At 50.4% G+C, this 15,914-nt stretch overlaps 1 protein-coding gene across 10 annotated transcripts in view; it reads right to left on the bottom strand.

Moving 5' to 3' along the window:
- runx1t1 (RUNX1 partner transcriptional co-repressor 1) overlaps positions 1-15,914 on the bottom strand; it is a 60,835-nt gene that overhangs the window by 28,674 nt on the left and 16,247 nt on the right. For 6 of the 10 annotated variants that reach the window (XM_029166206.3, XM_055512755.1, XM_055512756.1 and 3 more), the window contains one exon: positions 14,027-14,638. In XM_029166206.3, coding sequence (XP_029022039.2) covers positions 14,027-14,638 — 612 coding nt within the window. The remainder of the gene's footprint in view (positions 1-14,026; positions 14,639-15,914) is intronic. The other 4 variants (XM_055512760.1, XM_055512759.1, XM_055512757.1 and 1 more) reach the window with 1 other exon arrangement.

The raw sequence follows: 15,914 nt of genomic DNA on the forward strand, positions 1-15,914 counted from the left end.
GCTCCACCAGAGACCCGTGGCCCATAAAGTTACTCACAAACAAGTCACTTAAAGCTCATATTTCCTGTCATAAGCAGATGCTGATGCAAGAAATGGAATCAGACATGTTCCTGATTATTATTATTTATTAAAGATGATCAAGCCACAGCTCAGTCTGCTTATTCTCACCAATATTATCATCTCACATGTGCCTTTACTGCCGGATGCTTGGAGCTCCCGTGGCCCAGATTGCCTGGACTTAGTCCCACTTTCACCATCTCACCCACAACAAAAACGTGTAACGACAGCAACAGAAGTAGGCAGCCAAACAAACACTTTGGTGAGAGGCTTACCAAAGCACATAATCCGACTGACAGCAACAATAGCTTTGCAAAAAAAAAAAAAGCGATGATTGTTTGCATTGGCCGGCGCGTCGTAATACCCATAATTCCACCTGTTTGTTATAATGACATTCCCTGTCGTTTGAGCACTTTTGTTAAAAAAAGGGACAGAGACATTTAAGGCGCTCGCGCCGCAAACACCGCATTTACACTTGTATGGGATATGAGTCGTGCTGTGTTAAATTGCTCTCTCCCCGCGTGCGTGCGTGCGAGCGAGCGAGCGGCCGTCGAGGGATGACTTTACGCAGGTATTAAACAACTCAACTTGCCGAGGAGCTTTAAAGAAGGCGGCCGCGTCCCAAAAAACGCGCGTCTCCCGTCCTGTCGGCGCCTCTCCTCCCGCACAGCACCCCCCCTCCCCCCCCCCCCCCCCCCCCCCCCCCCCCTCACCCGCATTCAGGCAACGAAAGGGGTTAATATATGTGCTTAAATTCAAAACAAGCTTTCTCCATAAAGGCACATTAACAAGCCCGAATAGTCGCACAATACTGATGAGGAGAAAACGTTTGACTAAGGGGATTTCAATGGAGCGTCAAGGCTGTTTTGTGTGGGACGGAGCCGACCCATGAATATATGGGTGTGTGTAAGGGGGCAGTGGGCTCAAGTAAGAGAGAATGGGAGTGACTTTTTTTGTGGAAGACTTGATAAACTCAATAGAGCTTTGGAGGAGCCACTCAATGATGAGTCAATGAGGTGGACGTGAATAGTGGCGGGTGATGGAGTGAGACACACACCCACAGCCCTCTCTCTCACACACACACACACACACACACACACACACACACACACACACACACACACACACACACACACACTGAATCCCCCTGAGACCATGGGTGACTTGACATGTGTAGATTCAGTGGCACCATTAGGAGAGAGACTCGTCACTGTATAAACAAGCAAAGAAAAACAGCTGTAGGAGCAGCTTTGGGCCCAAAACAGCATTCTTTGCCCTCAAACCTCTGCCTGAACCTGTGCAGCACACACAGAACCTCACTCCGGTGGAGACCATTAGTGAGTCCCTCCCAGTCGCACTGGGAGAGACTCAGGAAAAGAGGCAAAAGTGCAGCGGAGAGAGGGGAGGGACGGATGCAGAGACGGAATCGGAGGAGGATGAGAGAATAAGAGATTCAGCGTCAGACTGGCAGACGCAGACGCACGCACTCGTGCCCAGATGGGAAGATAAATGAACTGATATTCTGGCAGCACTACACAATGCTGAGAGAAAAGGAACGCGAACATCAGGGCGAACATCAGTGGCGCTCCTCTCCACGACTCTCACTCCCTCGCTCCTCTCCCTCTGTCAAAGGATCAGCCGAAGATGGCCTCAGCTTTGGAGCAATCTGATGTAACTCGCCAGAAACAGAATCTCAATAGTGCACATCAAACGCGGCCGCACCCCGGCCGCCAAACCGAGGGAGGCTGTGTGAAACGCGTCCAACGCCTCGGCCTGAAGGTGGACGGCAGACCCCGGCCTCATTAACCCAGAGAACGGCCTGATCTGTGGTCACGTTGGTGGAGATGGCCTAAAGAGACACGACGGAGAGAGCAAGCAGATGCTCTCCTCCGTCCATCAATAAATGGACAGGATGGCTGCATGCGAGCTGTGCTGGAGGAAGGGAGGTTATACATGGACGTGGCCTTTGTGTGTGTGTGTGTGTGTGTGTGTGTGTGTTTATGTTGATGGACGCGAGGAAAAGAGGCAGCAGCAGAGAGCGAGAGCGAGCGCGGTGGAAACGGTGCAATCAGCGGAGGAAAGAAAAAGCGAGCGAGAGACTCCCTGCGTGTGCGGCAGGTCCCCAGCCATCTGGACACTCTCCCCCTCCTCCCTCCCCCCTCTCCCCTCCTCTGCTGACTGGTGTGCTATTCATGGCGGAGCCATTTCACCTTTCAGCGTGTTACGCCCGCTCGCCACAATACATGCTAATGAGGTAGAACAAATGGCTTTTTTTGCGCGCGCGTGTGTGTGTGTGTGTGTGTGTGTGTGTGTGTGTGTGTGTGTGTGTGTGTGTGTGTGTGGTGGGGGGGGATCTGTGCGTGTGTGAGCGTGGGTGGGTGGGATGGTGGGTCCTTCCGATCTCAGCTGCTCGCGATCACACTCGCGTCACTGCCGCGAGGTTTATCAGCGGTTGCACATAAACAAATGCTGTTCTCTGACACATGAGCTCAGCGGCTCCGCACAGATGCTCGACTCCAGCAGCAAACAGCGAACTGCCCAACGGACCCAATAACACTTTACACTCAGCGTCCAGGCAGCTGTAATTTAAATGCACTTCCCGCTGAGCCTAAAGGATCTATAGCAAATAAACCGCACGATCACAACAGGGCAGCACTCAATTCCATTCCAGCCCGGGCAACTTCAGCCCGTCCTATAAATCCTCACTCGTGGCCACTCTCCATTCATCCAGCACTGAGCGACTTGGCCCACTTCCAATCTGATGTGCTCGCCGGTGATGAAGTGGAGAGGTGGCTGCCGGTGGAGCGCACGCTTCCACTCCTGTGTAACACAGGTGACACCAGATGAATGGAGCGCCTGATTCGCCGCAACAGTACGCGAGACAGCGCAACTGGCATCGGCGACAGAAGTGGTGACAGGGAGAAAAAAAAGGAAGAAGAAGAAGAAGCCGGCGAGAGGAGGAGGGAGGGCTGGGGTGTTGAAAGATTGAGGTGCGAGATAGGAGCCAGAGACAAGGGAGCAAATCTGACGACGAGACGCTTGAGGAGAATAGATGAGAACAGAAAAATGTGCAGCAATAGAGACAGAATGACATCCAGTTTGTCAAAATCCACTCCTCGACTGGGACTCGCTCCTCGCGTTCTCTGCATCACTAGGTGGCGCTAATGATGCATCTGTCCACCTGCCAGCTCGCTCCCATTCCCCAGTGAACCGCTGCGACCGCCCGGCCCGGCTCGGCCCGGCCCGGATTGGCTCGGCCCGTCATAATGACCCCGGTGCACTGACGCAGGGCCCCACGAGAGCCCGGAGCCTCACGGAGGTGAGTCACGCGTGGGTGAGTCCACATGCCTGAACTCAGGCACGCGGGATGAAGAGGAGCTATTCATGAAGTTGGAAATAATGGCATTTTTTTAGAATATGTAACTGAATGAGTCCTCCAGTAGCAGTGGAACAAATGGTGTTATTAAGTCATTTTAAGGCCCAAGGCGTCCAATGAAATGACCCAGTTCTCCTTATCACAGCCACAGTTCTCCCAAAACAAGAGAAGCGGCCGCCATGGATTTGTCAGCCTAAGAATTTTCCTTTTACAGCACTTATCGCAGATTAATGGAAACGCTGCCTTTAACTAGTGCAGCAACAGGAACCGGGCCATTTCTGGCTCGCCTCCCGGCCCCCAGGGCCCCGGGCCCAGCCCAACTGGCCACACAATGGGCCGGCAGAATGAGAGGAACCGCTGGCCATCCAGAGATAGCCCTGCTGGTCAGGAACCAGAAAGGGAACCAGAAGGAACCTGGGAGGGGTGAGAGGATGGGAGCCCAGAGGATGGGAACCCAGGGGGGGGGGGGGGCTGGTCGGGGTCAGGATGTGTGCGAAGGGGACGTGTCCATGCGTGCGTCTGCGTGGACGGCAATATTGTGTTATTGATATAAATGTCCCCGAACACACACACACACACACACACACACACACACACACACACGCGCGCGCGGCCCTCTCTCTCCGGGGCCAGGATGTTTTTGCATGTTTTCAGGTAATTAAGGCTGGAACAGCAACCGTGGGACAGAAGGCGGATGGAGGAAAGCTGCTGCAGGAGGGAAGGATTTGGAGGGTGCTATTGGAAGCGGTGGCCCCGGGCCTGACCCCCCTGTCCTGCCTGCTGCCTGGGTAAGCACACTGTCCTATCTGGTTTCCTCACACGCTGCCCTGTGCAGCGCACGGTAGCCGCCGTCTCCAGACTTGGCTCCGCGTGCAGAGGAGCCTGGAGGCAGGAGCCGGTTGAGCAAAGAGCCAGAAGGGGGTCTGCACGGTCGCCGTGACAACGCCTGACCCCTCCTCCTTACCTGTTCCTTAAACCAGTCCCACCAGTTCCCTCCCAGTTTGCCTCGGCAAATGTCAATGCGATACTGCGCTCAGACACAATGGAGCAGATAAAATATTATTTTAAACAAAGTCTGTGCTGTCATGTCTGAAGCTACGCGGTTCGTTCCATCGTATCAACGGCCTGTTGGAACCACCTGTCTTTGCTCCGCACGCAGGAGCTGTTCTGTCTTTTGACTCCGCTCGCCTCTCCATCCGTCTCCATGAAATAAGGCAGCCGCGCACCGGTAATCATCTGGATGACAGAAAGTTCCTTTAGCTTCAGGCGACGCCGCATTTTACAAGGCACTTTCTTCCACATACCATGAATGCAGCATTTCTCCCGTCCTCCTAATCCCCAGTCGCACTATAATTTTCTATTACAGTAGAGCAGCTATATATAGTGTATACTGTGGCTCGCATGTAGCTGTGGTTAAGCCGTGCTGCGTGAACACCTTGACAGGGACTAGTTAAATATAGGTTGACTGATTCCATGTTACTTTTCCCCCCAAGCGCTGAAACGCTTCCAGGGTGGATGCAGTTAAGCGTTCGCGGCTGTCTGAGGAACGGACAGAGCGTCTCAGAAGCACATTAAAGCTCTGAAAAGCCGAATTTCTGTCGGAGCTCAGCAATTTGGAAACTCGTAAGTTTTGCTGAAAGTCTCACTTTCTCTCTCTCTCTCTGTCACTGCCTCCATGCCCCCCCCCCCCCTTGCTCCGCGGCCCCTGGCGTCGCTCTCCAGCGGTCGGGAGTCGCTCGGCGGCGCGACTCCCACCGCTTTCTGAACGTTCTGGTTCTCCGTCTGGCACAGACAAGCGGGGCTTACATCAGAGCCACAAACACACAGCCTCCAAATGCAAGAATCCCGTTCTGGACCGCTGCCACGGGCCTGACTGAGCAGCGGTCTCTGAAGTTTGTGTAGTCCACAAGAATGATGTCAAATCAAAAGCAGATCCAAACTGTGGAGCACCAGACTAAACCTCTGACTATAATAAGAAAATCATTACTCAATATTTCCAACTATGACGCTGTTTAGCTCACGTTTAGTACATTGTCTGGACCTTATTTCCTCAAACAATGGGGCTCTTGCTCAGGCGCAAACCCTCATTTCTCCCCGCTTAACCTTGCTGCGCCGCTCTCCTCGGCGCTCCTCACCTTTCTCTCTCGCCCAATCTCTCCTTCCGTCTCCGCTGCCCCGCTTTTGTAATCACAATCTAATCCTCTGCAATCAATTCCCCATGAAGATCCCACCCGTTGCCGGCACACACACACACACACACACACACACACACACACACACACACACACACACACACACACACACACACACACACACACACACACACACATACACACACTCGTTCAGCGCCTGGAGCAAACAGAGGTCTACTAAACACAAAAGCAATAAAACACCAGGCTCGGCACTCGTCCTTTAAATTAATGGCATTTTCAGACGCTCGGTCTTCAAATATAAAAGAGTTGTATGAAAACTGACAACAAGCCGATGTGTCATTTTATCGAGCCGTTGAATTATTACAACCAGCTGAATGGATTTAGGTACAAGTGTAATCCTTTTTCTATGGTAATAGTAAACAAGCAGGAGCTGTGCGCACACACACACACACACGCACACACACACGCACACACACACACAGACACACACACACACACACACACACACACACACACACACACACACACACACACACACACACACACACACACACACACACACCAGTAAGATCAGCCGGTCACTTGGCCTCCTACACCGGGGGGTTGAAGCCCAGGGCGGTGCACGACTAATGCATTAGTGTCTCTGGCAGTCGGTGGCGTCTGTCACGTATGGGTGCATGTGTTCCTGTGATTCTCGTCTCGAGGCCTCGGGCAAAGCGGCGGCTGTTGTGGTTCGCCGTTTTACGCACGGCGATGGAAAGCAGCACCGAAACATTTAGCTTCGCTGGGTTCTGGGTTCTGTTACGTCCAAGCCGCCATAATTGAAGCGCCACTTGTTTAAATGTTTGGTGTTTCGCTCGGGTTAACAGCGCTAAAAACAGCGCATGCTGTGGCCTTAAAATGCATTTGACACCGCTTTCTTTTTCATTTTCATAACATTCCGTGTTCTACGGGAACAGCGCGGATTTAATGGGATGCGATGAGCGGGAACAAGTAGCTCGCCGTGTTCCTGTGCCGCGGTTAAAAAGAAGCTAGCACACGTGGTGGAATAGGTCTAGAACAGAAACTAGCGGTTGAATGAGCGTGTGTGTGTCTGCTGCTGGAGGAGGACGTGTTACATAATCCTTCGACGCCGCTTTGGCCCATCAAACGCACACGGTGCCGCCGTACGACATCTTTGTCTTTGTCGTACGACGTCTTTGTTTGCCGCACTCGAGTTTCCTCGCCGCCGCGCGAGCGTGCTAGCTAACGCACCTGCGCGCGTGTTTGCCCATACAATGCGTCGCGCGGTCCTTTTGTCGGATTCGCCAACATAAAGTAGCACCTGTGCCACAGCACACGGTCGCCGCGCAGCTGCGCGTTGTTGTGTGGACCGCGTTAATGCAGCCAGAAATCAGTGAAAACTCTGTGAATGAACTCCCTCCGTCTTTCTTTTAGGCCTTGCACTTTTTAAACAAGTAGCAGAGGTGCTGACAGGCCCCCGAGGGCCCTGCGTGTAGTCGAATGCTCGGGGTGTGTGTGTGTGTGTGTGTGTGGGGGGGGGGGACTCGCAGCTAGGCAGTAATTTGTCCTCTCATGGGGGAGGCATAAACCCCAAATTCTTGAAGTTATGGAAAAAGTGAAGCGAGAACAAAAGAGCCAAAATACTTTATCTCCCCCTCTAACATAAGTTATTACATTTTCTGACTGGTATGACTTTCTAATGGTTCGCACATGTGAATATGTGCGCGCCGAGAGAGCGCAGTAGTCGAGGCTCAGTTAATAGCGGGAGCAGAGGGGGAACTGGGAACCTTTGGCTTATAAAGGATACTTGTTTCCCTGCCGCACTGAAACCAGATGTTGATAAAGAGACAGAGGGGGAGGACAGAAGACAGATGGGTACGGAATTACCGCCGCTTGGGCCAAACATCTTGAAACATCTGCAACCAAAAAAAAAAAAATGTCCGACCGTACGAGAGGAGATGGATTTATGTTCTCTTTTGGCTTTTATTGCTTCACGAGAGCCTGTCTCCCTCGTCTGCTCTGTGCCTACTCTCAGCTGAAGCAGGGCTAATGACTTTTGCTGCGATCTGGACACGTTTGTATCCTAAGAAAAGCCCAAAACGGATTCTTGGCTCGCACCATATAGAAAAGTCAGACGCTCAGATACGGTAAAATCAAAAATCAAAAATAAAAAACACGAAGCAGCACAAACATCGGGAAACGTCTATACGTGCGTTGACCATTTGGGGCGACCAAAAAAAAAACAAAAAGAAAACACAATTCATACCATATTTCTGAAAGAGGAGTTTGTTGCCATGGAAACACATCATCTATGCTACTATGAAACGCGCAGCTGAGGATGACACGTCCATATGGCGTGAGTACAACAGAGGGGAGGAACAGATGCTTCGACGAAAAGATTGTCAATCACAAATCCATAAGAGCAGCTGGGGTCACCAATGTATATCGGGTGACGCCGCAGACGCAACGTCAGCTCACGGTTTCATCCGCGGAGACTCTGCCTCGCCTTGTTAGCGGCGTTGCTACGCTAACGTTTTTCCCGTGCGTGACCCACACACTCGCGCCCGCGCCCGAGGAGAGGCGGCTCTTGAGATCTCTATCTGTTCATCAATACGCTGCTCCAGCCACACGCCTAATCCCCTTGTCCAGCTCAATCGCTGCAGCTTTCTTTACTCAGCCACCGCTCGCCGGCAGAAAAATACAACTTTTCTTTATGCCTTCAGAGAAAAACCCGGTGAGGATGATTATTGTGAGCATAATCGAGCTTTATTCTGAGGTGGAAATGCCATCAAATATAATTTTTGTTGAGATAAAATGGGCTGTAATTTTGTTCCTGGCAAGGATTATATTGACTGTGAGCATAAAAACACTTCATGGGGTGGCTATCAACAATTCCTTCTATTGAAGGCTGGATAAGAATGAGGGGGGAGGGAACTCCTCCAGACAGGATGCACTGCAAGTTAAACAAAATTGGGCTTTTACTCGGTCCCATTTTGTGAAAATTGACCATCTCCTTCCATCTCTTTATGTAACCCCACTGTCTCCTCTGTCACTCTCTCTCTTGCTCTCTCTCTCTGAACCAATTTCCAAAATGGCCCTTCCTCAGAATAACTGACACTCCACATTTATCATTTAAGGCACCTGCTGTTGGTCTGACAACAAGACAATTGGGCCGAGCGAGTGTCCGTCGTCCCATTGTCCCGTCCCTGTGTTTGTCTGTGACGCTAACTGGCAACAGCTGGAAGCCCTCTCCTCCAACAACAGCCATCATGCAAGTCAAATATCAGCCACAAAAGGAAAAGGGGGCCTCATTATTTGTCCGCGGTGGTGCGACTTTAACCGGCAGCGAGAGGCGACAAAGCGCTTACTGCATCTGCTGATGGAGGCAGAGCCGCGGCGGCCATGTTGGCTCCGCGGCCGTCGGCTGCATTCTAGCGTGTTTTACTAACAACAACAATCATGAATGCAGATGTTTCTCACACACAAACACACACACACACACACACACACACACACACACACACACACACACACACACACACACACACACACACACACACACACACACACACCTCTCCTCTCTCTGGCTGTAATTGACTGAACACATCAATACTCTGAGGTAAAAAAACAGAGGGGCCGCTGTCTGCATCTATTGATCAGCACTTCTCTCTCTCTCTCTCTGCTGGCTTAATTACACTTCTTTTTACTAGCTAGCTGGGGCTCCACTTCGGGGGCTGCCCTTTTCATAAAGTGAACCGTCCAACATTAATGAGAGCGTCAGCTCCAAATCAAAGCCTGCGCCATCCCAAGCCGGACTGATGATTGTTAATATAGAGATTATTAAAAAGACCATCCACAATGATAGAAAGACAGTGTATTAAGCAAAATATAAATATGTAGAATGTTTATGGGGCAAACAAGCTGCGATTAAAGCTGCTAAAACGTGACAGCAGTCCCCGGACCCTCACTCGCTCTCTTTCTCAACCACTTCCCTTTTCTTTGTGTCTCTCTTTGTCAATTTGTCCGATTTTCTGCCTGCCTGATTGTTTGTTTTAAAGGCCGCCCGCCTCTGCCCAGAGAGAGACAGACAGCGAGTGTACCACACACGCAGACACACACACACGAGGACAAACACAACTTTATGGTCAGGTTTTATAGACTGCTAGCAAAGTAAACTGCTCCATTCTTCAACGATTGTCCTCTTGTGAACCAGGCAGGAAAAAAAAAGCCTCGTAATCGCACAGTTTCACTGCTCACGCTCGCCATCAATCAAACCTGCCTGTGTGTATATGTGTGTGTGTGTGTGTGTGCATGTGTTCCCACCTTCCTTCATCCCAAAACAAAAGCTATTAGAGCGACTGTAGCAGTGCAGCAATCTCTCCCCACACATCCCATCCGTGCTAGACCCCCCCCCCCCCCCCCCCCCCCCAATTGGGTGACAGGTGAATATTGAGGAGGTGAGCGATAACGGGTAACATCTTCACTCAGCCACAGTATCGCTGCTCCACATCACTAAGAAGGGCCTATTCAATACCGTTACCTTTGGCAGAGTGCAGGGAGAAACACACGTCTGTGTGTGTCCCTTTGTATTCATTAGACATCCTGTGTAGACACCTGTGTGTGTGTGCACTCACACACACACACAATCACATCCAGAGGCTTATCTTTTGGAATAAGAAAAGGGAGCTTGTCAGGATGGCACATATTGTGTGTGTGTGTGTGTGTGTGTGTGTGTGTGTGTGTGTGTGTGTGTGTGTGTGTGTGTGTGTGTGTGTGTGTGTGTGTGTGTGTGTTTCAGGGGAAGGCAATGTGCATTAGGGCGATTACAATATCAGCCGTCTCCAGATGGAGGCAGGAAAATAAACAGCGAGCGAGCGAGAGAGAGAGGAGAGAGCAAGGGGACAGACATCATGAGACGCAGTCTAAGAGAGAGGAACTGCACGGGTGTGTTTGTGTGTGGCAGTCTGCCGGTGCGCGATACAGTTAGAGAAAGTAAAGTTAATTAGCGACTCAATCCCAGGCTCTGTACGGAGGGAGCACTGAAGGACTGCTGTGTGTGTGAGCACACGTCTCCCAGTGTGTTTCAGCTTCAGAGCCCTGACCTGCGGTTCCGTGGACGCCGTTAACCTGGAGCCAAACGAACAAAGAACTACATCTCCCAGCCGTGAGCTGCTGCATTGGTCATACGATACCAGGAAGCCATCTATGATTTATGATTGTTTCCTATATGCTTCTCGAGTCGCATGATGTGTACAACCGATGAATAATTGACAGCGTCCATGAAGCATGATGAAGCGTCAGCCTCTGCCCTCCTGGTCTAAAAAACACGAGAGGGCCAATAAAGTGGGTTATAGTGCTCACTGTTGACTTTGACATTAAACGCCCCGTAAAGACCGACACAATAAAACAAAGACCCTCCTGGCTTTTTGTGGGCATGGGGGAGCATCACACACACACACACACACACACACACACACACACACACACACACACACACACACACACACACCTGCGAGTGCTTTTACACCATCGCTGCTCTTTCACGGGTGATGAAATTCAATAAGCAGTGAAGAGAACTGCCCTCTTGCTGATAACCATCAATAGGCCCATCGATCGACAAGCGTGCGCACGCACGCACGCACACACAGATTCCATCTATAATTCACTCTGGGACTCGGTAACAGATGGCTGTGAATAATCAGAAGCGATCTATACGTCTTAAAGGAGCGCACGCAACAGTGGCTTTGAATCCAGCGCCTCAGCTGATATTTGCCCCCTGACACCTGAACGTCCCTTTATAGAACCATGTCATCCGCCAGCAACAAGTCACACAACCGTGGTCAAAGCCTGCATTTACACAACTACAGACTCCTTTGGCATCAATGAATTAAATAGGCCAACCTCTAAAAACAGGTATGAAAGCATTTGATAAACAGAATGGTTCAACTGTGTTGGAAAGAAAAGAAAAACTTCCAGCTGGTACACAAATACACAAAGGAGCCACACGATCTAGTCGGTGCATTAACTCTGTTGAGTCATCATCACTTATTCACAGTATAGAAAACCTGGACCGCATCCAAACGTCTGTGTCATACTTGAAAGTGCTTTGCAATTACATCACAGCGGCGAGGGCTCGATGTGACTCTCGGCTCCTCTGTAATAATAATAATTCATTGTTCGCGGCTGTGATCTGAATGCCGTGTTTGGATGCAGCGTAAACCGCCAAGAAGCCGTTAGTTGAGGTTTACATCAAATGCAAGGACAAAAAAAAATAAAAAACACAAATAAACCAGAGTGACTGTGTTTCTGTGTGTGTCATGTGCGCACCACACTGTGCGGGTCTTTTTCAGCATCACTTGTTCAACCAGCCAGCCGGCGCTGTGAGTGTGTGTGTGTGTGTGTGTGTGTGTGTGTGTGTGTGTGTGTGTGTGTGTGTGTGTGTGCGCGCGTGCGTAGGTAAAGGCAGGAATAAAATGGCTGCCATCATTTCTGCAAGGCCACTTCCACGTCTGTGAGCAGCGGTCTGATGTATTTGACCCTATAGCCTGAGAGCTGGGAGGAGGAGGGGGAGGAGGCGGGAGGGGGGGGGAGAACAGGTGTGAGGCAGCCTGGCGGCTGGGCAGATGGCCTCTGGAAACGCTAGCTGATGCTGCAGAGTCTGGACCGCAGCTAGCGTTTATAGGAGCCACTTTACAGCGTGTGCACAGACACAGACGAGCTGCAGCACTTATCACTCACTCCCCCATCTCCACGTTTGTGTACCTTTCATCCGCTCCCTCTCTGTCTTTCTCTTTATCGTCGTGAACACACGCAGTTTATCTGATGGTCTTCTCAGTGGAAGGTCCCACGGTTTAAAGTCTGGGTAAATCAATAACAAATGTGTGTTTTGATTTTTTTACTCTTATTATCCAGCAGCCACATTTGAATGGTTAAATAAATCAACACTTGTATGAAATGAATGTTTAAAAACTCTTATTTTGAAAGTCTGGGGGAGAAGCTGGTTATCCCACATTAACCAGACAAACTTTTGGTGTTAATTGACTCAGACAGTGTGGAGGTCCACAACCAGGTTGGGATCCATTCTGCTCAAGCTCCTCTTGTGTCTCGCAGTACAAAAAGGGCTTTTTTTGTATTTGACTCTCAACTTGCTTAATCATCCCCAAGCCGAAACCACAGAACAACATTACACTGACTGTCGGTCATTAACCACTGCGTGTCAAAGCCTCTGTGGATGTTGAACGAGCTCCAGGTTCACCTCAGTCCCGTGGTGTCAGAGCTTCCTGTCTGCCCCGCCCTCGTCTTGACCACAGGAACGGTAGAAACCTGCTCCACGGTCCAACTCCACAAGTAAATAACAGCCAGTAAATGAGACGTTCGGATCAGCGGAGGAACAAACTACCCACTGATGGTGCATGATGCCAGCCAAATCATATGGACTCACAAAAGAGCGTGCTGTTTTCACTATTACTACTCTATATAGACTCATATCACTACACACTGCACACGTTATTTGCATCTACAGTATATTTAACTCTGCAGAGGCTCAACCTTCATCCTCCAGGGTGCGAACAAAGCGTTGCGCTTGGCACGCGTAAAACCTGTCCAAAGGAGACAGTCCCTCCTTCTCCAGCCCAAGCAGCGGCGCACAGGCACCACGTTGCGCCCCGCAGCCTCCCCTCCAGCCCGCGCGTCGATGCCGCTCTCGGTCGGAGGGGAAAAATCCCCACCGAAGCCTTTAATTTTAACCCCGCGCTCCGCCGCGGAGGGAAGAAGCCGCCTTCGCCTCCTCCGCGCTCCGTCGAACACGAGACGGGAAGAGATGGAAAGTTCCCATGGATTCAAGGAGATGGGTTTGGCAGTTGTGATGCTTTGATGACCATGAAACCCATCTAGGGTTCCCGTCGTCTGCATTCCCGCAGTGGGCACGTTGCCGTCCACCCCACGCTCCCACGCGGAGGAGCACACCTCTATAAACTAATGAGCAAAGTCTGCGCGTCCACGCGCCTCTGCGTCTGATCCCGTGATGCGACGCCTCGCTTCTAGAAACGAGCCTTTGAAGGTCGTCGTCAAACTTTGAGCAAACTTAAATCCCTTCAACGAGGTCAAGATCCAATAAATGTCCAATTTCCCCCTTGACATAAAAGCGTTGAACGGGACCACAACGCACAGTCCGCTCCCGCAACAGACCTTTCATTCAGGACAAATTATTGTAAATATAAAAGCAACAAGGGGAGTTTTAGCTGCAATGCACGGTCTATATCCGACCGAGGCCAATTGGAAGCACGACACGGTCACTACTTAAAACAAAGCATAAAAAATGCGAGCAGCTTTTTGATTTTTTTTCCTCATTTGGCGCACGTAGCCTCCGTCTGGATGAAGACAGCGTGCGTAAATGGGGGCAATGCGTTCGGTAAAATACACAAGAGAAGCCACTTACACTGAAAAGAGGTAGAAATTCCCACCATGCGGTTACGTTGGTGTAAGAGAGCAAAATAATCTCCAGTCTTTCGGACTCCGTGGAAGCCGCCTGTGTCGGTGCAGCGAGCGCTAGAGTCCGGCCAGTCGGGCGTCTGGCACCGTATTTCCAGCAGGTCGGGAACGTGGTTCAAACTCCCACGGCCGAAGAAGGACGGCGGGCGAGCGATCGGCGACGGGAGAGGTTCGGGTCGGGATGACGAACGCAAGGAGGAGAGACGGGAAAAGAGACGGAGGATGCGGAGCGCGCGTGGCACCCGTCGGATCTGGTCCCGTCGTATTCTTACTTCACCCCAAAATCCTTCACTCGTCGATTCGGCCAAGATTGCAGGAGCAGCTATGAAATGTATAAATACTTTAAATAGGAGGAGGAAAGCGTGCACACACCCTCGTGCTCGTGGCTCCTTGCTTTCTGCTTCTCCGGCGGCGCGGTGAAGAGGAGTAGCGGCTCTCTGCCTCCAGTCGGCGGTGCGCAGCAGAGCCAGGTGGCGGTGGGCGGGGCCGCAGCGCTGCCGAGGAGGAGGAGGAGGAGGAGGAGGAGGAGGCGGCGACTGGGCAGCAGCATCTGGGTGTCCTAAAACAGGTTGGAAAAAGCAGGGTCAGGTCAAGTCGAAGTGTTTTCTACTGTACCAGAGGCTCCCGAAGCTTTCTCACGTCGAAGACTCCCAGGAGTTAGTTTGCCCGGTGCGCACTGAGGGAGGACAAGACTGGGAGGATGTGTTCACGTGTTAAAACAGGTTTAACAATACTAAAAGAATAAAAATGAGACAAAAGGATAAAAGGAAAAAATTATACAATACTAAAAGGATTATATATATATATATATATATATATATATATATATATATATATATAATTGTTTTTATTATTCTTTATGCAATCTAACATGTACTGTAACTGTAGCATATAATTTAGATATAAATAAAGTGTAGTACAAAATATTGTAAAAATTATGAGTATTAATGAGTGAGTAGTGAGATAATGACAATGTTTCTCTCCTCCTTTTTGTCTATTGTCTGGCCAGACAGTTACTCCATTCAGCTCACGCGTTGCGTATAGTTGTACTTTGGAACAATTGTAATGTTTTTTTTGGTGGTGTTTTCTACTCAAATGCATCAACTATGATGAACATTGACGCCCGGGTGCAAAAACCTCTGCAGAACCAGCAGTGGTGTTGGGGATGAGAACCATGCAGCCAGCTGTGTGCCTAAGTAGCCGGGTTGGCAGATGCGTGTGCGAGTGTGTGTGTGTGTGTGTGTGTGTGTGTGTGTGTATGTGTGCAGACATGCGTTGCATAGTCCTACTTTTTACACACACACACACACACACACACACACACACACACACACACACACACACACACACACACACACACACACACACACACACACACACACACCCTGCTTTCGCCTCAGCTGAGAAAGGCGCAGGCAGGCTGGCCTGCAGTAACCTAAGGCAAACACTTTCCCCAGACCATCTGGAAGTCATCTTGCCTGCAGAGCCAGTGAAAGCACAAAGCAGAAGCTCCATTTACAACTTGGTGATAACAACTGGTCCACTTGAGCTGCATGGCTGAACAAGTCATGCGCCGCAGCTCGTTCGCAGCATCCCATAAAACATTCTATTCAGTCTCCGTGAGGCCTACAGTATATGGCTGTTTTTGCCTTTTGGCCCAAACTAATTAAGATCTTAGGGAATTAGGAACAATGGCTTAACTTCACTTAATTACAAGATTTGTGTCAGTGAACTTTCAGTGCTGTCGTTTGAAGAGAACGACAAACTCCTGTTATTAAACTCACTCTAATTTCCAGACTCTGTGGGTAAATGTCAAATCATTTCAGTGTGTTTTT

The sequence above is a fragment of the Betta splendens genome, chromosome 11, assembly GCF_900634795.4.
Source record: "Betta splendens chromosome 11, fBetSpl5.4, whole genome shotgun sequence".
Lineage (NCBI taxonomy): Eukaryota > Metazoa > Chordata > Actinopteri > Anabantiformes > Osphronemidae > Betta > Betta splendens.